The sequence below is a fragment of the Antedon bifida genome, chromosome 10, assembly GCF_963402885.1.
Source record: "Antedon bifida chromosome 10, ecAntBifi1.1, whole genome shotgun sequence".
Taxonomy (NCBI): Eukaryota; Metazoa; Echinodermata; class Crinoidea; order Comatulida; family Antedonidae; genus Antedon; species Antedon bifida.
Genome location: NC_136235.1, coordinates 5822742 through 5847196, shown reverse-complemented (window position 1 = coordinate 5847196; position 24455 = coordinate 5822742). Strand labels below are relative to the sequence as shown.

The window sequence follows — 24455 nt, the reverse complement described above, 5'->3', positions numbered from 1 at the left end:
TTATAAAATAATTCTTTTAATTTAATACTCTTGTTGGTATTTTTTTTCATACTCTAAATCCATTGGGATTATAATTTTGAAATAATATTTTTCTATTATAATATGTTGGTGTATAATTCAATTGGCATTGTCTTGTTATATGTTTGTACTAATTTTTCATTAGATACTGACTATTAAAAAACTAAATATTTATTTTAATTTGATATTTTAACATTTATTTTTATTAACAAAATAGTAAGCAGTCTGCCGGTCAATTGTGTACAACTTCCTCCCTCCCAGTAACTGGCCTGTTGTGGCCATTCATTATTCTGTCTTGCATCAATGTAATTTAATGGTGATAGCAATAAGAGATACAGTATGTGTTAACACTTTAATGTTGACAAATTTAGCTGATAAGGAACACATAAGCACTGTATATTGTTAGTGTTATTACAAAGCCTGTTGCATTATTCAAAATTGCATGATATTTTAAATTTGCATGATATGCAAAGCTTCTGTATTTTTGCAATTCATTTTTTTTTGGTAAAAAGTGCTGTATTGTTATTTAAAACTAATTTTTCCTAATATAAACATTTTCACAATCAATAAATCCAGTCAAATTACTGTAAAAAAGGAATTCAATTTGATTAAAACATTTTAAGTTGCACCAAGAATACATTTCTTTGTTGTGACTTTGTCCTTTTCAACTTGCTGTCATTTCCAAGATTCGCTTCAGTGCTTTAAGTCAGCGCTTGCCACGTGTGCTATAACCAACACTATAATTTACAGTACTATTGTTTTAAGGTACAAGTTAATTGGAGTATGATGTACTTGCAATACACTGCGATTATTGATCTCAGAATCATTGTACTGTAGCATCAGATTTGCCATTTCAGAGGGCTTTCACATAGTTTACAGTATCACAAAAGCGACACAGAGTCTCGCAACCCCAACTTTTGAGATACATATTTTGAGATTTCAATAAAAAAACAACATCTATAACATATCAAACTGCTGTTCATGAAAAAATATCATAACTATGTGCACCCAAAAATGAAAATGTTCTCAACTAGAATGCGACTCGTATGTTTTCATTGATAATTCTTCGTATATTGTAATAGACCAATTTTAATAAATAACGGTTCATTTTAAAGCTTATTAAATATAGATTTAATACGAATATATAAAAATATAAAATATTAAATTATATGTACCAGAATAAATGTCTTACACCCGATATTAAAAATGGTTTAATAAACTACACTAAACATAAACACTTCCTAGTACAATAGTGGTATATACCTGTAGTGGGCTAGGCCTAGCCATTAAAAACATCACTACAGTATAGCAAGCAATTAGATGCTACAGTATATTTGGATGATAAAGTAATAATACATTTTTTAGATACTGTCTTTGGTATCATGTTTATTGATTTTGAAATTGGGAGAAAACCGATATATTTGATTTGTTTATTTCTAGATAATTATGGCGAGAATACAATACATTAAAAAAAAAAAATCAGATAGTTTTAGCAATCCATTGTTACCAAATAGTGTGTACTATCTGTTTTATAATGTCAATTTGTACCTAATCCAAGAGCAGCCTTCTCATTGTGAATGCTCAACGCGTGAAGAGAATTGGGATTAAAATAAAATTTGATAGCGTAAGGAGAAATGTAATGTGTTTAAAAGGGGAAGATAATTCAAATTCATCATGTTTCATTTTTTTGTGACTAATTCTGTATAAATTAAAATGCATAAAGATAAATTTAAATATCATCTGATCAACTGATGCCACAAAATCTATGAACAAACCAATTTTTTTGTGGTCGATATTGAGTAATGTGGAAGTTAATATTCCTCAATTAAATTTTATCAATTTGATTGGTTGGAAGTGGAAAATTAATAGTATAAAATGAATTTTTCAGTGCAGTGTGACAGGTTGGTTTCCACTCAGTGTTAGCGCCTACCATGTTGCGCAACATGTTCAATTTCTCTATGAATTGAAAGGTGTAGTATCTTTTTGAAATGGGTGACAATGGCATTGTTATAAAATAAACTAATCAAATGGCATAGATAATGTTCATTATAAAATAAATACCAGTTACTAAAGAAATTGCAAGGATATAATTAATATATACACACTATGTTTAATATAACAGCACATTTTATAAGAATTCATAATGTAGAAGTCATACAATAAACAAAAAACAGTAGAGGGAGTTATATTGTACTGAATAACAGCCATTGCCATGACAATTGTCAGCGATAATACAACTTAAAATTGAAAATCATGTTGACCTTATATAGTCCGTTAATAATGCCTACAGTAAGTACATATTTTTGAAGATTGAATTTCAATTTCACTAAAAAATTTTATTTTGTATGTTAATTGTGATGTTCCAATAAATGATAATGATATGAACATTCACACCTAAAAATTTAGCCTGTGTCAGGCCTTGTCTTTTAAGACGAGTGAGTGCGATCACTCACCTAAACACACTCCTAAACTGCCCTTGAGCAGTGCGATTTACAACACGCTTAAAGATGTATTGTCCCTTTGACTAATTCCAAAAAAATAAAAAAAAAAAGATTTCGAAATAAAGGCTCGAATTTTCGACTTAAAGTGAATAACTTTGATATGGCCAATTTAAATTTAGAATATTTTGACCTTCATTTTTTTGTGTTTCAAGGGACAATACATCTTTAAATTTGGTAAACTTCCACACACCAAAATACAAACAGCACACCTACAGCATCCTTAAATATATTGCGGAGTGCAATTTGTAGCACAGTGTCGCCTTTAATTTTCAAAAAACAAGGCCTGCTGTGTATTTCAATATAGCAATCAAAATATTGCCATATATCGCACTGTACCTCCATGTGACTGTAATGTAATAACATAAATAGAATGTTCTCAAAACTTGTCCACTGTTAGATTTATTGTATGGACTTTTTTTTTTAAATTTCTCTCCTACTGAATAGGTCCCCCAGTATAATAAATAAATAAATAAATATATTCCAAGTGCTTTTATAAAATGTTGACATGTATACAAGTGCAATTCTGATGTCTGTTTAGTGTACAGCAAGTATTGCGTGTACTGTATTACAGAAGGATAAACCAACAGTAATAGTATGGTCAATTACTACAGTCATATTGATAAAAAATTATATACATTTATAATTAATTTAATTAGATAAATACTGTACTACATAACATTTATTAGAAAAACAGTTGAGGTTAGCTACTAGAATATGTCTCCTTAAATATTTACTGTATTAGAGAAAAAAACACCCCAAATCAACCTTGTACTAAAATATATGGTTATTTATAGTAATTTATAAAGATTTTCAGTGTTCTGTTGTGTCTGTGATTGGTAATAATACTATGATTCATTACAATACTACAAAATCAATCTTTGTAATCTTATATTTTGTTTATGTTCAATGTCATTGTTGTATTATTATTCATTGATGAATATAATATATTTGACAGATATTGATTTGTTGAGATTATTAACAAGTAACTCAAATACAGAGTATAAGTTACTGTGTTTATTGTATGATCCCATCTTCATAACTAATATCATGATAGCTTCAGTATACTAAATTGGTATATAATTTGGTTTTACAGTAATTCAATTTCAATTTATAGGTATTTTTGACCAGCCATTTTGTTGATGTTGCATTGACCAGAAATAAATAGTGTATCAAATTGTTTTAATCGACAAGGCAGTTGTGAACTGCCATTATATTTGATACATTATAGTACAAAATACCAGTCGCAGTGTAAGTTAAAATTTAAAAAAACTTCTATCATCGATAGTTTTTTTTTTTACAAATAAGTGAATGAATGAAGCTAAAAATGTGAAATTATCTACTGTAGGCCGAGAGTGTCAGACACCAATTTGATGGTCAAAATGTCAGGGTCAAGATTTTTTTTATTAACAATTTAATGCAACATCAATGCAAGCTGCGGTTTAATAACAGTTTGAACCATTAAAAAAAACACTGAAAATAATAATTCAGAATAATTCTCCATAAGAATATTTGTCTAATTTATGTTGATTTTAGTTTGTTTATTTAACTGTTGAATGAATTATTGTCATTGATGTTTGTAAATCGTATTTGTCAGTAAAAAATGTTAGGAGGAGGAGGAGCATTAAATAGGCCTATCAAAATAGTGAAACGTAATAGGCAAACCTTCTTCAGTAGAGCTACAATCGTTAAGTCTTTACTCGTTTAATTTATGCTGTCAAATGAAGCCTAGTGGCTGTATTCATTAAATTTTGTCTGCTAATTTCTCTGACTTGCTATTCAGTGAGCTGCTAATGATGTTGCTGTAGCCATCTAAATCCCCATTCATTGGCTGTCAGCCCTTCAATGACCAAAGCATTGATGCCAAAGATTCAGGTATTTTCCATTATGATCGATGATGCATATCAGAGATACAGTAGGTTGTTGCTGGTCGTCGTATACTATTGTACTATTCATTGTGTAGTACTCATTCTTATAGTGTTTTTATTATTAGCAATTTTCTTCGAGAACTTCTGTAATACTATACTCCATATCAGACAAAAATCATTGATAAAAATCTATGCATAAAAGATAAAACCCTTTTTTACTGTGCACCGCCAACAAATAATACGTATTATAATAATAATATTACTCAGCTCCTTAGCCCTAGGAAATATGAAAATTCTTGATTTAATTTCATTTTTCTAGTGTACAGTAGATTGGCCCACATCCAAGGTATAGTATAGTAAAAATAAAAAAGATCAAAATAAGAAATTATTAAAATCATTTGATGAACAAACGTATGCGCCTGTGCAGAATGATGTTTAACAGGACGCATAAAAAACTACTAAAATCTTATTTTGTCTGAGTTGTTCATTTGTTGTGGTCAGTGTGAATCACCTACAATAAAATTTAGGTGCAGAAAGGAAAATGTTCACATCAATATATTGGCCCATTACCAAATATTCTTGATATTTTTCATCTACTCTATCCTACAATAAACATGACTGAACCATACTTAAATGCATTTAAATGTTACTTTGATGTACTGTACAGATAAACAGGATGGTTCTGCTACTAATAGAGAATTAGTTTTAGATACCGTATTTGAGAATCTCCCTCGTGAGTTATCTGAAAATTCTCCCTACAATCAAAACAAACTTATTTCCACTACAATAGGTTTCACTATGAAAGCTTGTTGTTGTTGGTATTCCATTGAAATAATCGAACAACTCATTTACTGCTTGGTTGTGTAAATACAATTGCTTTTAGCTACCCACCCAGTTGACAAACTATAAAAAACTATTAAATATCGGTGGCAATTATAAAAGTTTAGCATAGCTAAATTCTTGACTTCCTTTGTAAATTGTTGTTTTTGACAATGCGTATAAACCGTCGTTTGTCGTACTGTAATGCTCAGTTGGTTTATGCAAAATTGCAAAATTGAATGAACACTTTAAACAAGATCCTGTCAAGGAATAATCTAGGTTTTGAAGGGATAACCAATTCAATTCAACTTTATTTAACCCACAGAGGACCAGATCAACTCATGGAGCCGTGCACATTGTACTTCCCTCGGGCCGTGCACATTGTTCTTCCCTCGGGCCGTGCACATTGTTCTTCCCTGGGGCCGTGCACATTGTACTTCCCTGGGGCCGTGCACATTGTTCTTCCCTGGGGCCGTGCACATTGTTCTTCCCTGGGGCCGTGCACATTGTTCTTCCCTGGGGCCGTGCACATTGTTTTTACCTGGGGCCGTGCACATTGTTCTTCCCTGGGGTCATGCACATTGTTCTTCCCTGGGGCCCGTGCACATTATTCTTCCCTGGGGCCGTGCACATTGTTCTTCCCTGGGGCCGTGCACATTGTTCTTCCCTGGAGCCGTGTACATTGTTCTTCCCTAGGGCTGTGCACATTGTTCTTCCCTGGGGCCGTGCACATTATTCTTCCCTGGGGCTGTGCACATTGTTCTTCCCTGGGGCCGTGCACATTGTTCTTCCCTGGGGCCGTGCACATTGTTCTTCCCTGGGCCCATGCACATTGTTCTTCTCTGGGGCCGTGTACATTGTTCTTCCCTGGGGCCATGCACATTGTTCTTCTCTGGGGCCGTGTACATTGTTCTTCCCTGGAGCCATGCACATTGTTCTTCCCTGGGGCCGTGCACATTGTTCTTCCCTGGGGGCGTGCACATTGTTTTTACCTGGGGCCGTGCACATTGTTCTTCCCTGGGGTCATGCACATTGTTCTTCCCTGGGGCCCGTGCACATTATTCTTCCCTGGGGCTGTGCACATTGTTCTTCCCTGGGGCCGTGCACATTGTTCTTCCCTGGAGCCGTGTACATTGTTCTTCCCGAGGGCTGTGCACATTGTTCTTCCCTGGGGCCGTGCACATTATTCTTCCCTGGGGCTGTGCACATTGTTCTTCCCTGGGGCCGTGCACATTGTTCTTCCCTGGGGCCGTGCACATTGTTCTTCCCTGGGGCCATGCACATTGTTCTTCTCTGGGGCCGTGTACATTGTTCTTCCCTGGGGCCATGCACATTGTTCTTCTCTGGGGCCGGTGCACATACAAAATAGAGTCAATCTATGATTTTTATAGGAGATTCTTTTTGCCATCATGAGTTATTACAGTAGGCGTAGTTAAGCTTATTTTCCATCACTTCCGCTACTGGTCTTTGAAAAGGTCACTACATCAAAATGGAGGTTTGTTTCGACCCTTTCAACTTCCCAGGCTACTAGCTCTGTACTGTCTTTTTCTTTTTTTACAGTAATTGGCAGCCTAGTAGTAGTAGATAACACACTGTTATTTGCATAAGCATAGCTATTTGATCAATCCATTCTTCAGACATGAGAGTCTTCTATTTCAGAAGAAATTCATAATGACATTTTACCAATGTATATGTAATGCTTTTGGGTGATATTACCAAAGATTAACAATATCATATTGATGTTTGTGTCGCCCACACAGTGCCGGACGATTCTTCAAAGGTTGTCTTTATAAAGGTTACTCTGCTAGACCATTCTGTTTCTTTTTTACACTTTACAAAATAATTAAAGTAGTTTGTTTTTACCTAGAATATATACCATTAATTGATGATTTGGGGGACAATAATTTTTTAAACAAAGATTGAATTTGTGTATGCAAAAAGTTTTAAGAAAATATTTGTTTATTACTTCTTTTTTTTCCTATGTAGTAAAATACCACATTTAGTAACTTCAGACAATTGTACCTGGTATAGTGTACAGGATATTTTGTTGATATCAACAGTGTTTTTAAACAGATATTTAAAACACACTTATATTTGTGCATTCATAAAAATTTAACTAAATACAGTCTCATTTAGTTAAATGATGAACTTAGTTCATCATTCATTTTAATTTTCCATCCTTGTACAGTAGATAGCCGGTATTATCTCATTCGTTGGTGACACATTTACATATGGCTTTATGTTGATTTTAGGTGTTTTTTTCAAATAATTTATTGGTTTATATGATACTAATTATATTTAAATTTTTAAAATAAATATCCTTGTTGATATGTGTACAGTAGACAGTGTAATTTGTTTCTAGGTCCATCTTTGTGACAACATAGTCTCTTAAATCCCTTCAATCTAAACCATGAAAATTACTTTCCTCATATTTTAGTGATACATTTCTATCTTTGCAATTGTAGTAATGTAATTCACTCAATAGTGAACTGCTAATTACTGTATGTACAGTAACAATAGTGTTAAAAAATGTTTTTAAATTGATTAAAGCTCGCCCTCAAGGTAAGGAACTCAAAAACGACGAAAAATGTGGAAAATAGGTGGGCTTATAATATATGACTAAATTTGGTATAGAATTAAAAAGCTTATCTTTTATTTCAGATTTTTGGATGGGTACAGTTAAATTCAATTAATTTATATTTTGCTGGTAAATATATAAGTGCAATCAAAATAACAATTAAATACTGTATTAGCTTTCAGAACTGGCATTTTTTTAATAGCACTACAATTTGTATTCAAAGTAAAATAAAAATCAATAAAATAAAATTGCAAGTGCTTAGTGCCTTGTTTTATCCACTGATATTAATAAAATAAAAATTAATATTCTATGCTTGAATGATAAGACATTACCCATTCATCATTATATATATTATTTATGAGAATATTGTAGAATTACATTTTTATAGTTGACCTTGGGCTAGAATTTGATTTTAGTTTATGGAATGTACAGTACAACTAATTTATTCATCAATTCATATGAATTATAATGTGTTTTGAATTTAAATTGTATTCAATTTGGAATTAGTGAATCGAATTTGTATACTGTAGGATTATTGTAAGGAAAATATTGCTGGTCCTTACTATAGCCTTGTTTGATGAAGTTTTCTATAAAATTCAAAAAAAATGTTAAGCAAAAAAAGGTTTGCATGGTGAATAAATACTTAGTAAAATACAGTAAGCGAGTGAGTGGCCAAGCTGTTAAGACAGTAATCCTTGCCATATTAACATCGGGGTTTGAGCCTCGCTCGCTCCATGGTTCTGGTAGTAGAACAAGTCTTCTTTGATAAGGAGTATAAACTGTAGGTCCAGTGTACACATCTGGCTCATGTGCACTTCAAAGAACCTAGTACATCTTTCGAGAGGAGTGCAATAAATCATACATTTCAAAACTCTACAGTTTACATGGTGCCTTAAAAGAATGGCAGCACATTGCAGCTGAAGTGAATCTGTTTCAACATCAAAACAGTCAAAAGTAATGCTACTTTTAAATCAATTAAGAATTATGTTCCCAAAAATTACAAAAGAATCTGGAATTGATAAATGATACCTCATACAAAGAGACACTCTCTGTACATGTATGACATCTACTATTCCAAGAACAGAACATAATTTGAAGCCCATGGTTCTGCCTACCCTCCTGCTAATGATATCATTATCTCTAACAATAACAACAACAATAAATACTAATTTGTTTTTATAGCTCTGAGTACAACTTACTATTGTTATTTTTGTAGTTATTATACATCTTCACTCTTATTGATAAAGTGCTTTTCATTTTGTATTTTTCAGGTAATGCCTCGTCATGACGAGATGCATACGCAATCAATTGGGCGTAACACAGGTCTAGTATGCCGGCGAGTGTACCATAAAAAGCACATATCCTTTACTTAATTTTATACACTAACATACTGATATCAATTTCAATTTAATTTTCATTATAAATATACTTTATGCCAGTAGTACATAGTACCTGTCTTTGACTGGTTGTAGGGAATAAAAAAACAGAGAGAGTTTCATTATAAATGTAACTTTATTGAAGTTTTTTGAATAACATGTACCTTTATTAAAGGACATCACCTTTTTGTTGCTAAACTATATAATTTGAAGGTGTTACTACGTTAGTGATACTTGCTCATTTAAACTAACTTGTACTAAATATTTAATTATCAATTAGAACAAATGATATAGTACCATCCAAGAAACAAATATATTCGTTTCTGATATAGAAAAATTTTGAATACAGTATGTATGAATAAATCAATTTGTTATATATTATAATTTACAGCTTATTTTCCTTAGCGCTTAGCACTTGGATAACACACCATATACACAGCACTACCTAACACCACCATCAGAAACTGGATGGAGGAGGTAAGATATGAAAAATCTATTAAAAAAATATATATATGTATATAGGTTTTAGACTTAGTAAAGCCGCTATTGCCTTGGACTTATTTTAGTAAAAATATTTAACCAAGATCTCAAGTTTTCAAATATATATAAAAAAATAGTCTATTTTGTGCCTAGCTTACCTGGATAAACCGACAATAGCCCTTTCTCCTCGAAGAGCGAGATATAACTCTCTAATGTGATGGTGGTTTGTGGGGAGGCTCCAGAACCAGTTCATTGACTATACCATTTGTGAAGAAGTGTGTTCAATTAAAATTTCTACTTTTCGAGTTATTTCTTGCTCTTCGAGGAGAAAGGACTATTGTCGGTTTATCCAGGTAAGCTAGCACTCATAGACTACCAACACCACTGTTGGTTTGTTTAATATTTAGCATATTATATTTTATATTTATTTTATTAATTTATGTTTCATACAGAACACATTCAGATTCCTCATTGCATATAACAGCCATGGGTGGAGTGGATACTGCATCATATCCAGCGCCCCAGACAGCTCCGGTTCGATCTAGAGGTATGCCGATGTTTTCTGGTAAGATAATGTGATATTCCCGTCCCTTTGTGGAGTATCAGAATTTTGTTTATTTTCCTTTTTTACTGTAAACTTTGTGAACGTTTGTCGCATAAGTGAACACCCATTTTAAAGGGACACTTTCTTGTTAAATTAGTTGTCATTATGTAATCACTGATACTGTAATGTCCAGAAACATCTAGGTCAAGATATCACTACAGATACCATGAACCAAATTTATGAATAAGGTACATGTTGTAAACTATGTCCCTTTTACTTTCAAGGGTCTGTCAAACTAAGTAACAAGAGGCTGGACAATTGCAAGACCCACTCTCCCAAATCCGCTTCTCCAAAATAAACACAATCAAGTTTTATTAGGACAACTTTTTAACAATTTTTTACAACCTAACACAAAGTAAAGCACAGATGCTACTGTTTTGTACTGATATATAATATTATTGTGAAATTATACAAAAAATTGCTAATAAGAAGTAGTATGAAAGGCACATACGGATACATACATGGTTCATTAGTTATCCACTTCTTATTTAAAACCCATAACACCATTAACAATGAAACCATAAGCAAATCTAAAAATATATTCAAATGTTATGTCACTTTACTAAAGTATTTTATCACTGCATTAGTTTAGAACATTTTATTTAGAAAGTGTCGTACCTACTAAAACAAATATGAACATATATCAGGTGTGTCATTTCAAATAAATGGTAGAAAGAAGGGATATAGGAGAATATATTGACATTCCAGCAATGATATTACTGTAGAATCCCTAAATTTTATATTATAATATTGGTGATTCGTTTAATATTATTTGTATTTTTGTAAATTCAACTATGTTTACTTTGTTTCAAATAGGAAATTTAATTTTGTTGTTTGAAAGTTTGCATGGTGAATAAACCCTTCTAAAGCCATGTTACACTTTGTGTTTTTCAAAAGGAATAAAATAAAGTTGAAAATGTCTAAATGTCTCTCCAAAATGTTGAGTTTGTGTGAGTGTGATGTGTCCAAATATGGTAGTGACATGCCAAAATAAGGTAGTAATATAACATCATCATTCCCATATATTGGCCCCTCACATTTTTTTGTCACATGAAGTTTGATAGTGTAGACAGAGCTTAAATGACCCAATCCTTGTATCAGTTTATTAATGCGTCACCTAAAGTCTTAAACATTACCATTCATAATAACAATATTAATCTTCAGTTTACTTTTAAATGTCACCATGAGTATGAAATCAATATTTTTGCACTACTGGTGTTAACACTTAGATTTTCTTGCATAAGCTGAGGTTTCTTTTCAATTTAAAAATGTTCATTTTAGTTTTTTGTGCTTTTTTTCTTTCAATTGTCAAACGTACAATATGCCTATTTTATGTACTTATCTTTTTTTTTTTTTATTTATTTCATTTCAACACATACATAATATAAAATTAATAGATAAAGGTAACGAAACTTATCTATCCAGAGTGTATTTTTTGTTCTTCTTTCGTTTGTTTTACAATTTTGATAATAGTAATAACAATTATTGTTTTTTCTGTTTTTTTCCAGATTTTGATCAGGGTATGATGGACGGAGATTGTAAATCTGGTCCTTGGGATGCCAAAAAGGTAAGTCCTTTAGTTTTATTTGAAGTTCTATGAAAATATCCTTTGAAAATCTATGAAAATGTTTTGATGTAATACATAAAGCAGAGTAAGAGTCTCAATTTCAATCGGAACAACCATTTGAGATTGTGAGTAAACTATGGAATTGAGATTTATTAGTTAGAGGAAAAATATACCTTGCAGTCTAGTATACAGTAGTTGTATGATTACATCCCACCTGTTATTTTTCAAATGTTGACTTACATACTACATTACACTGGGTACACCTCATTAAGTTTGACAAATACGATAACATTGATTCAACGTTAAATGCAATATATATCTACATATTGTCGTCTTGCTTTGAACACGTCTGCACAAATATATTTTACTAATTAAATAAACTAAATGTATTTCATAATATACGAGACATTGATATAGTTTTTGAACAAAATAATGTATAACAGTCATAGGGGAAATTGCTATGATTATTTGCACAATTATGTATGAGAATGTTTTCTATTTAATAAATTGTCATGAGAGATGCTTTACTTAAAAGGTTGACCTTATTTCTATGAAATTGCTAATTACCATGATTTGTTATCTAGTTATTTTTGTCATGTAGCCATTAAAATATATAGACCATTCAGAAGATTTCATTCATGTGTGAATTACTATCTTCTACTAGTAATTACTACATGTTCTGAGAAATGTTACCAATTTAAAACAGTTAATTCCAAATTAATAAAAAAAAACATTGGAAGTTTAATCAATTTTAGAGAAGTATCATTATTTTATTGCCACTAACATTTAAAAAGTTAATTTATAAAAATTGTTCTGAACATTATGAAAAATATATTTTATAATCTAAATAATTATACTCATCACTTCTCTGTCGCTTAGTGCGCTCTCTATCCTTATATAACTCATCACTTCTCTGTCGCTTAGTGCGCTCTCTATCCTTTATATAACTCATCACTTCTCTGTCGCTTAGTGCGCTCTCTATCCTTTATATAACTCATTGTTTTAAACATTCTTTTTGATTTCACAGTTACAGAATCGTCCCAAGTCATGTGAAGTGCCTGGTATAAAGTAAGTATAATTATATTCATTATCACTTGTAATGGAAGGAGATGGTGAACCACAATAATGTCATTTATATATTGCTTAAACCAGACTACATTTGCTTTGCATTTCTCTATTTTTCTTATTTGGTGCTTATTATTATTATCATTTGTATCATATATTGTTCTTTGTGACTCTGATTTGTTTTAAATGGTGACCATGCCTTAAAGTTTGTCTTCAAACTTATTTTGGTCTCCATCCACACACACTATACTTGACTTGGTTTATTATAAGACATTTAACTTGTTTGTCTGTTTTTTCTTTTACCTAAATGATGTTTATTACCAATACTATGTTATATATTTTGTGTGTGGAAAATAAATAATAAACAAATAATAAACAAAACTAAAAATTAGCGAGTTTAGTACACTGTAGAATAAAACCGGATTTCTCTATGTTTTTACATGTGGTAGATTTAAAGAAAGAATGTTTTTTAAAAATGTGTAAAAACCATATACAAAATTATAAATATTGCAGTTTATTATGATTTTATACCCAGCTCTAGTTTCTATAGTTACCAGAGTCATCATATAGTAAAATGGTAACCATTATTAAATATAACGACGGAAATTTCTGTCTCAAATGCAATCTTTTGATTTAATGAGTGAGAGTTTGTGTAGCAATCATCGCCAAAATATCGACCATTATATATTATTTTTTACAAATTTGGCTTTTAAACAGTTCCATCTATACATTTTTGCAAATAATTTTTGATGTAAATCGTTTTCATGATGTACAAATGCCTAATATAAACAAACATGACACAGTTTTTTTTTGTGTGACATTGGGATTTTTTTCAACTGGCCTGATTCCTTTATATTTAATAATTTTCAAAATTGTGTTCACAATTTTGTGTAAGTGCTAGAATGCCTATGGCTACAATCATAATGTATTGTATAATGAATGTTTCTACATTTTATTAAGTTGGTTTTTACACATAATTGGTGTGTCTCCTCAACTTTGTCTTAAGTCAATGATTCTATTGAGAATGAGTATAGTTTCTTAACTTCTTAAATTAAATCTATCTAAAACATATCTAAAGGTAAAAATATTTCAATTTGTTATGACAATGATAGTAAAAGGCCACTGATTATTATTTTCATAGAAATGTGTGCATTACTGTAGTGTTATTGTTTTTTTCAATGTTAGGTAAGATAAGATAAAATATGTATATATGGTTTTTAAAAGTTATCAAGATATTATATTCCTTCCCTCATAATATTAATTTACTCTTTTTATTTTATGAAAAATGTAGTACTGATTTTATAAATGTTTAGCATAAAATTAATGTGAAAGTTATAATTATATTTCATTGATTGATTTTCAGTATTTATCCTTCTGAACAAGAAACAGGAACAGTACCAATTCCCATTCAAAACACAGGTTCACTACCAGATCTTACAAATATACACATCCCTACGCCATTAATGACGCCCTTAGACAATGACGAACAGACCATGTACAATCATAGTAGCACTAACAATTTGCAAGCAACTACCGTACAGATTTTAGGAATGTCACAAAGTCCGCAATCACCGCAGTCACACAGCCCGCAACCACGCAGCCCTCAATTGAGTCCGGCAATAAGTCCACAGATACAACGTCGAAATAAAACAAATCCAGTCGCAATTTCTTTAGGTCATCATAACCAAGGGTGTTTACAAGTAAGTTCATTTTATTTATGTCTTTAAGCTCTAGTTTCAAGTTTATTGTTTCACACAATACAATATAATACAGAACATAAATTAATAAATATAATTGTGTGAGGAGGACGCATTAATCCAAGGCTTTAAGTTTGGTCCTCTATCTACACTATCAAACTTTATGTGACAAAAAATGTGATGTGCCATATATGGACATTATGTTGTCATATCATTATCATATTTGAGTATATCACTACCATATTTGGGCATGTCACACTTTCTTTTTGTCAAACTAGTTTGATAGTGTAGACAGAGCTTTGTAATCAGATCGTTTGGGAATTCTAATACAGCATATACCAATTAGATAAAATCAATACTTTTTCAATTATTTAGATTTAATTCATTAATATTTTCATTCCATAAATGATTTGATAGAAAGCGAATTCATTAATGTATGATAAATTGCAAGGAACGCATCTATTTGACTTGGTACAGTATCATTCATCAGAATAATGATTCACTCGAATAATGTTAATGTTATCATAACATTTTCATGCGCGTATACTTGTTTATGTTCAAAAGGTAATCGATTTTTATACTAACTATTTGAGGTCAAACAATTCAAGATAAACAATTTTATTTACATTGTAAATATTGAACAAAATCATAAAACTAATAATGTTATTTAATGTTGGTTCTGCTTTCAAGTATCATGTCTATTACATAGGGTCTGTTTTTATCATTTATTTTAAAATGGATTAAAAATAACAAGACCGCGTTTCTGCTCAATTTGTGCTCCGGTTAAATCAATGGGTGGTCGTCACCCAACAACAACTCGACAACAATTGTTAGAATTACCCAAAATGCAATTGGGCCTGGCGGTTAATTTAAACGTTATTGCCGTGTAGTTGACTCGGGGTCAGCAGCTGTCAATCAAATAACCATTATTTTGTGTTGCAGCTAAAAGTTGCCCAGCGATAACCAGTTAAATGGTGTTCTAACACCGAATTGAATGGGTTATTAATTGTGTATTGTTATTAACTGGTTATTTTGCGCTGCCTTTTAACCGGTTACCTGCTCCCAAGAAAATGGAGTTAATTTATTCACACCGGTTATTTTTAAGCAGCAGAAAAAAGGCCCATAGATAGCTGATAGTGAATGTTTCCGGTGGTGTTTGGATACAATTATAATTGTGTATTATTTATAGTTGATAGTGAATGTTTCCGGTGGTGTTTGGATATGATTATAATTGTGTATTATTTGTTGCGGATACAGTAGTCGACTGTTTTCTCTTTTTTTCACAAGTACCAACGAATGATTCATTTTATTTGACTTTTCTTGTTTTCTTTCATTGCAATTTTCATTCTTTTGCAACTAGTCACGATTTTTGTTTTAATATGTTATCAAGTTATCATTCTGTTTGTGTAGTGTTTCCTTTCTTCCGTATGACTATTTATGTATACTCATGTACTTGCCATTAATTATTTATATCAATATATTAATCTTTTGAATGTTTTTTGTTGCGTCAGATGCAAGATTCAGGAGGAATGGTTATGGATCAGAGTTTACCTAAGTACCAAGTTTTTCAAAATCAACCACCACAATCACCTCAACACACTAGTAACATTTTATCACTTGATAAGGTATGCCGCATTGTCATCTAAAATGGAATTTTTTTAATTTAAAGATGTATTGTCCCCCAAAAACCTGAAAAATAAAAATTAATAAAATCAGTTCTGTAGAAAAACAAAATTTCACTTATATTAATTTTAACCAAAAACGATTGTCTGACAGACAATTTAGGTATATTCTGCTTAAAATTACATTTTTTATTCAGGGAAAATTTTGATCCAGTTTTTGGTCAACTCAAAATGAATAACTATTATGTGACATTAAAAATTGGCATATTCAACAACAAAAAAATTTTAAAAATATTTGTTTAGGGGGACAATATATCTTTAAAACCAAAGAATAAAAATAAAGTAGAAATCCTATTCAGGAGACATAGCTGTTCAGAGAACACTCTTTACATTTTTGTGGATGTTATACCTGTAAAATGAACAAAGAGCAATATATATTTTATACTATTCAGAGGACTTTGTTTATCCCAAACGAGTTCCTCTAATAGTGCAGTATACTGTATTGTTAGATTTTATTGAATGTATAGAATGTACATTATGTCTTTGGTGTGTGAGACATGTTCAATTAAAACATCTCTCTCAATCATAGCTTCATTATTGAATTTTGTCACATGCAGATATACAGACAAAAAATACTTCTTCTGTTTATTATATATTCCAAGTCTGCCCAGCATATAGTTTTACCTTGCTTTTATAAAATAATTTATAAATAGATTTTCACCAATTTGCCTTTGTGTTTATTTACATTACTAGGCATAATGTATGTTATATAATCTATGACCTAATGATTAGGTCTTATTTGTTATCTGTGTATATGGGTTGTGGAGTATTGGAGAGCCACATTGATTGAAAATACTCCGTCCACTTATTTTCGCATTATGTTTTATTTACTGTTTACCTGGAAATTAAATAAAGCTCTCTCTACAGTATCATCCTAGTTTGACAAAAAAACTGTGATGTGCCCAAATATGGTAGGGATATGATGTCATCGAGTCCACATCACATAAAGTTTGATAGTGTAGACAAAGCTTAAAATAAAATTTAAAAAAATAAATAAATAAATAAAATCCACTATTCTTTGTATTTTCTATTTCATGATATAAATAAGTAAACTAATAAAGTTTTCATTCATTTGCAGTCTGGTATGCAACAGTACAGAGAGACTTCATCTGTTGGACCTACAACCTCATGTTCATCTCCAACGTCACCTGTTTCAAATCCTAATTTTTCACCTGCAGCCTCCCCTGGACCCCCTGGGTCAGTCGGCTGTCCCTCACCAGCATTATCAGATGCATACTCACAACGAATACTACAACAACAGTTTGAAGACTTTACAATGGTTGGGGATCATAGTCCAACTCATCAGCCATCTCAGTATCAGGTTTGTTAAGATTAGGGATGTGTGGATTAGCAGGATTAGGGAAAGGATTAAAGTTTATTTACATGGATTAAGTATTTAAATAATTTGTATTTTTAGACAAATTAAAAGTTGGTTTAATTCCCATGAAAAAAATAAAAAACAATGCATTAGGACATTGCCACATGGTTCAATGTACTTACTGCAAAGTGCAATTATATAATTTGTTCGTAACATCTGCATAATTCATTATATATTCTGCCTTGCATGCATTAAGGATTTGTAAAGATGATCTTAAACCTAGGTATTGCACAAATTACTAAATAAAAGTAACTATTTTGGTGAAATAGGCTAACATTGGTGACAGCTGTATAAATATCTTATAATTTTTTTTTTGTAGTTTCCTGGAATGTTTGAACAAAATTATTTTGGAAATCCGCAATCGTACCACCACAAGGTGCCGCCACCGGCTTACCATCAGCCGTTCCCTCAATATCCTCAAGTTAATAATATCCCATCTATAATTTTATCTGGTAAGTACACATTTTTTTTCTTATTTCAGAATTTCATTTATACTACTACTGCAATTATCTTTGATTGTATACGACATACATACAATGTTGTTAGCAGGGGGTGCTACATATAAAGTTGAAATTATAATATGAAATTAGCTGACATGAAAACCACAAATTCCTGATAAAATAAATAAATAAATGGTGTTGTATATGAAGTTTCAACATATTGTTATTTATTATTAAAGATGTCCCCCAAAATATGAAAAATAAAGATGAATAAAATGCAAAATAAGTTTAAAGTTTGAATAAACTTTTCAATTTAACCAAAAACCTGTTGCCCGATGGACAATGTGTATCTAGTTAATTATTTTTAAAATGCAAGTTGTTTCAGGTAAAAATTTGTATTTTTCTTCCAATTTTTTGACATCATTGTGACATATTAACAAACAATTATTTTTTCAGGGGCACAAAATATCTGTAATAATTTTGTTTGTATTTATCAGGTGTAACAGACTCACAAGATATGGCAAAAGATATTCATTCTGCAATGGTAGGCTATGACCATGAGTCTCTATTTAGTGCAGAGGACAGTCTCAAGTTAGACCCCCTAGAATGTGAAGATTTCCAGATGTTACTCGAGAATGACCCCGTTACTGATCAAACCACCGAAGACTCCTTTCGAGCTGACAGAATGGGAGGGTTATACAAGTAACATCTTCAAAACTCACATTGTATTTTTTATTATGCTTTGATTGTTGCAAAAAACGACGCTTGCTCTTAGCAGGCTTGGAGTTGCGTCACTACATTTTCCCCCCTCGGGTTCAAACGCTGTATGGTTTATAGCGATGACATGACCCAGATGTAGTAAGAAGTTGGTGGTATGCAAGTGCAATTCAGAAGTTGGTGTTTCCACTATTTTAACTTTATGTGCGGTGTAGAACAAGTGTTTTCCATCAGTTTTCGATTATGTGATCCATGACAAAGAGTTGTAGCTAATGTGGAGTGTTCGAAGGAAAAGGGTACTTTGAGGCCCTTAAGAATGGTATGTGACAGATAACATCTAAATCAACCATTTATATAAACTATACTAGTTTATTTTGCAAAGGGAGATTTTCACTGACCGTAAAACAACGGAGCAACATGAGTTTCTACAGACCCCGTATTTCTTTACCAGATGCCCCTGGACAACAGCAGATTGGGAAGCACTATGTACAGGATAAACATTAAGTATTTGTGATTGCACTGCTTAGGAACATTGCAGATGTTTAACTTCTATCATGGTTAATTTCATCAATTCGAAGTTCAAGAAGTAAAAATGTGTAATCATTTTACCCAGTTCGATCAAAGATTCTTTTTTAAATGATTTTTAATATTGGCTATGTTTTATACGTACTATTCAGACCTACTGTTTAAAAGTGCCCATGTCCACTAGAGTTCTATCAGTACTTTTGTTTTCATCAACATACCCTAATTGCCATACTTTACAATTTAAAAAAAAAACATAATTTACTTATGAAATTTGCATTGATATTTTCATTCTGTATATAGACATATTTTGAATTTGCCTGTTTATGTAACACAGTATTATTATTATTTCATTTGTTCGAACATTCAAAATGGCTTCACTTTCACTGATTTAATGATTGTGCCCTAGAATATAATGCAAAAAACACAATTTTGATTTATGTAAATGAATATTTTAATTTGAAACCTTGATGACGTATATACTGTTTATATTGGAAATACATGAGACTGTGATCATATTGTAGGATCACGTTATTCCTTTTGTGAATTGAAAAAAAGATGTTTAAATAAAATCAAGTGAACCTTTCCCAAATCCATCAAACCAGGAAACTGATGTTCTCTTAATAACATAAAAAAAAATTTATCTATTATTATATTCTAAAAAAATTTGTTCAGGAAGATAAAGAAGTAGTAATATTAACCAATCTGACATCACCAACCAATCTCAACATCACCAGACAATCTAACATCACCACCAATCTAACAACATCACCAGCCAATCTAACATCATCACCAGCCAATCTAACATCACCAGCCAATCTAACATCACCAGACAATTTAACATCACCACCAATCTAACAACATCACCAGCCAATCTAACAACATCCTTAACCAATCTAACAACATCCTTAACCAATCTAACATCATCACCAACCAATCTAACATAACCACCAACCAATCTAATATCATCACCAGTCAATCTAACAACATCCTCAACCAATCTAACAACATCACCAGCTAATCTAACATCACCAACCAATCTAACATCACCAACCAATCTAACATCATCACCAGCCAATCTAACATCATCACCAACCAATCTAACATCATCACCAACCAATCTAACATCATCACCAACCAATCTAACATCATCACCAACCAATCTAACATCATCACCAACCAATCTAACATCATCACCAACCAATCTAACATCATCACCAACCAATCTAACATCATCACCAGCCAATCTAACATCATCACCAGCCAATCTAACATCATCACCAACCAATCTAACATCATCACCAACCAATCTAACATCATCACCAGCCAATCTAACATCCTCAACCAATCTAACATCACCAACTGATTGTTTTCAAAATCCATCTTCTATTCATAGTTCTCTATTTTATACTAAATTGTTAAGTGACGGTGTTTCATACCTAAACTTTAAGCTTAAAGAAATCAGAACTCCTGCTGATGGCAGTCGTATAGGAATACAAACTACACAAACCAAAACAACTAGACATATTAGGGCAAGTCTGTAATCTTGGTTAAATCTGCATGTGTGTGTGTCTTTGCTGGTTAAATACTTTGTAAAAAAATACCTGAAAAAAAAAAAATTGTAGTGGTCAACAGACTTTTGGTCTTTTTCGTTCATAGCTTGTTTCTACATGTGATTGTGAGGTCATTATTGGGTCACTTTGAGTGTGTCATTCTATGCTTGTTACATTAACAACTTGTAGTTATTTTATGGTTATTATTTGTGACCATTTATAACTGTTGCATGAATATGTTTATGGTCATTACACAATTTTGATTTTTAAAACTTGTATCATCATTAAGAATGTAATACAATTTCAATTTTGTGGTCATTCTATGGTCATTAAATTAAAATGTGGACATTTTTTCAAGAAAGTTTAATTGAAAATATAAAGTTATTACCATCAGTGAATGCTAGTTATATAACTATGCAATCTTGCATGATGCTTGTTTTATCGGAAGTACTTATTAAACAACTATTAATAATTAAAACATTGTGTAATCACCATGAAATGCAATGTCATTTTGTGATCACAATAGTACATTAGTTTATTCAGATAGTCTTAAACAACATCTAAGTCTACAAATGTGTAATAATAAATGTTTGTGTATGACATAGGGGTACTATGATATGAAAAAAATATAAAAAGTGACTTAATATTTTAAATGAATCAAAGATTGTAAATAGTTCATTCCTGTGTCGTTGATTCTACTGCAGTAACTGCAATAATAAAATGTAGCAGTAACTATATTGTTTGGTCTATTAATTCACTTTCAGCAAAAGGTTAGTAAATATAGAATTCAATGTAGTGACAATGCAGTAATTGCATTAATAGATTACTGCAGCAAACGAACATACTTCTGCAGTAACTGTAGCAGAATGTTTGATACAGGTTCTTATTTTTGGTTTAGCAACAATTCTGAATATTTACAATTCAAAAATATTTAAATCCTTTATTTCATTGGTATTCCATGTGGAATAATGTTATTGCATGGTGCTGCTATGGTTAATATAGACAGTTCAATATATATGATCCATTTGTGGATGTGTTGTATTTTACGTTTTTTTTTTAAACATGAAAATAAAAGATTATTATAAATATATATATATATGTTTTGTATATACATTTCTTGCATATATGTAGGAAAGAAAATATATTATTTGTGTCCCTGAGGTGAATTCCTTAGTTAAAGGTTGCTATTTTAGCTTCATGCTACCTTGCATTTTAATTTGTATTTTGGCAAACCGTGAAATAGTAAGTAAATTATTTTGGATAATATAGAAATGGTGTTTTTGTATTTAATTTTAATTCAGAATTGTGGGAAAATAGTAGTTTTTGATTATCGTCTATTTTTTGTTGCATATTTTCAATTTTATGAAACTAAAATGTTACTAGGCTAACCTTGAATTGTTTTATGAACTTGGTATTTATTAATAAGTATTTTAGGCTAAGTGTGTAATGTGTTTGTGTATAAGCAAGCAAACGAGGTTGGCCTAGGTAAACAATTTAAAAGAAGGGTTTCAACAGGGAGCCATCTCTGTTAGTACTACTATGTCTGAAACATTAGCTTTAAGGACACCTACTGATCTTGCTTTATATCTTTGAATATTATTTTTGATACTTTGTGTTTTAACGAAACAGCTATCTGTCTAAAATGTTTTCTTAATGTGTTTTACAAAGCAAGAAATCAATCATTTTTACAGGTGGTGAAACGCACCTGTCAGTATGGAAATTTTACATCTAATCATGAATTTGAATAATTTTTAAGAGGGTGGGATAAATTTATAAATATATATGATTGAGAATTTGAAATAATTTAATTGCAACAAAATTTGTAAGATAATAGAGTATGAATTGAAATAAATTTAGCTTATTGGTGATAAGACCTCATTCAATAATAGATTATAAGCAGACATGTTCTGCCATGTGTATGTGTGTGTATATTTTGTAAACAGTTTTAAAAGATTATTGTTTATTTTATTGAAATGTTTCATAAGAAAATTGTTTTTATGTTAACTGGTTTTTTGTGTAAAGATGAAAGCACAATGATTTATTTAGATACCGTAGAGGGAAAAACAAGACCATGGAGGTTCTCATGGTACCAGGGATAGCCCTCTAAAACACTAGAAAGGGGCCCAAGTCCTGAAGGGTTCCCATGGTACCAGCGATAGCCATCTAAACACTAGAAAAGAGGCTTATGTCCTAAGAGGTTCCCATGGTACCAGGGATGCCTTCTAAAACACTAGAAAAGAGGGAAAAGTCCCGAGGGGTTCCCATGGTACCAGGGATAGACCTCTAAAACACTAGAAAAGGGGGAAAAGTCCTGAGGGGTTCCCAACAAATATTGCAGGTTTTACAAACGCCTATATAATTTTTTTAACGAAAAATCATGAAAGTCAGAACAGTTCCAGACAGTTTGTATTGATTATTATCTGGGTTCCTTATATAATATTATTTATATAGTTATATATATATATGAGAATGATGGATCTGTTTACAAAACAAAGCATTACCTTTTCTACTTAGCTAAGTTATTATTATGATTTGTTCTTTAGAATTACAATGAGCACAAATTGACCGTATGAATATTTTGATCATTTTCTGTCATTAAACAACTTTAATTATTTCCATTTTGTCAACGTGCCAATGAAATATAGTGCCTCTCTTTCAGTTATTTATATAAATATGATAGATCAGGTATTTTTAAAGTGCTTTAAGTAAATTCATATTAAAATTTAGACAAATAAAAATTGTGTTTGATAAAAATGTGTAATTTATGAAGATTAGTTTCAGGGTAATGTTGGCTAATGTAATGAAAGTAATTGCTTGAAACTGTGGTTTTCAATATTCAAGTAAAAAGGATGAATATTTATATTAAAATATTGGAGAATTTAAACGAACACTAAAACAACTTAAAATGGTTAAAAATATATTGTCCCCCTGAACAAATAAAAACATTGTTAAAATAGTAAAACAATAATCCATAGAAAAAAAATAGAAAGGAAGCCTATCATCTGGAAGTCAATGGGCTTTGCTTAAATTTAACTCATTAATTCGTTTCTTTTTATTTTTTCTCATTTTTTGTTTGTGGAAGTGAGTAAGTTATTAACTACAAAATGCCCTATTGAAAGTTTGTTTTTGGGGGACAATACATATTTAATTATTAATTTTTTACTGGATAGTTTTTGTATGGACAGTTATGAAAACAAGGCAACTGTGTTTGGAATATTTTCATAGCTATGAGGTTATTATACCGACTCATCTGATTTGTAACTGTTTTTAATGAATTTAACAATTGTACAGTGACTTTATTATTTGCAAGAGTTACATTGTGTCTATGATATAGGATATTTGAATACATAAATGTATTGTACAGATTATAATATTTTTTTTAATAATTGGATATGCTAATAAGCAGGCCACCTGTATAATCTACTTTGCATATTGTATGCGCAATGATTTTTATGTAACCTGCTTTATTTCTGTATGATATGTCGGTTGTTTAGAAAGTTGGTCTGATTTTTTGTGTTGTATGCTTCTATTTTCTGTTTGGATTATTCCAGAGAAAATAAATTATTACATGAGATTATTGTTGTTTTAATACA

General features: G+C 31.2%; 2 protein-coding genes across 3 annotated transcripts in view; both read left to right on the top strand.

Annotated features, from left to right (window-relative positions):
- Positions 1-9638, top strand: part of LOC144854599 (CREB-regulated transcription coactivator 2-like) — a 17796-nt gene extending 8158 nt beyond the window's left edge. Inside the window, exons 4-5 of the mRNA XM_078712537.1 lie at positions 9053-9141; positions 9575-9638. Coding sequence (XP_078568663.1) covers positions 9053-9141; positions 9575-9638 — 153 coding nt within the window. The remainder of the gene's footprint in view (positions 1-9052; positions 9142-9574) is intronic.
- LOC144854385 (CREB-regulated transcription coactivator 1-like) lies at positions 9559-24455 on the top strand. Of its 2 annotated transcripts, XR_013614588.1 has the most exons (10): positions 9559-9634; positions 10090-10202; positions 11750-11808; positions 12836-12876; positions 14237-14573; positions 16082-16195; positions 17331-17573; positions 17950-18082; positions 18568-21017; positions 21052-24455. XR_013614588.1 is itself a non-coding variant. In XM_078712331.1 (9 exons), the coding sequence occupies exons 2-9, from the start codon at positions 10124-10126 to the stop codon at positions 18774-18776; spliced, it is 1215 nt and encodes a 404-aa protein (XP_078568457.1). In that variant the 5' UTR covers positions 9559-9634; positions 10090-10123; the 3' UTR covers positions 18777-24455. The 2 variants fall into 2 exon arrangements, 1 of the variants encoding a protein (XP_078568457.1); XM_078712331.1 differs by having other exon boundaries at positions 18568-24455.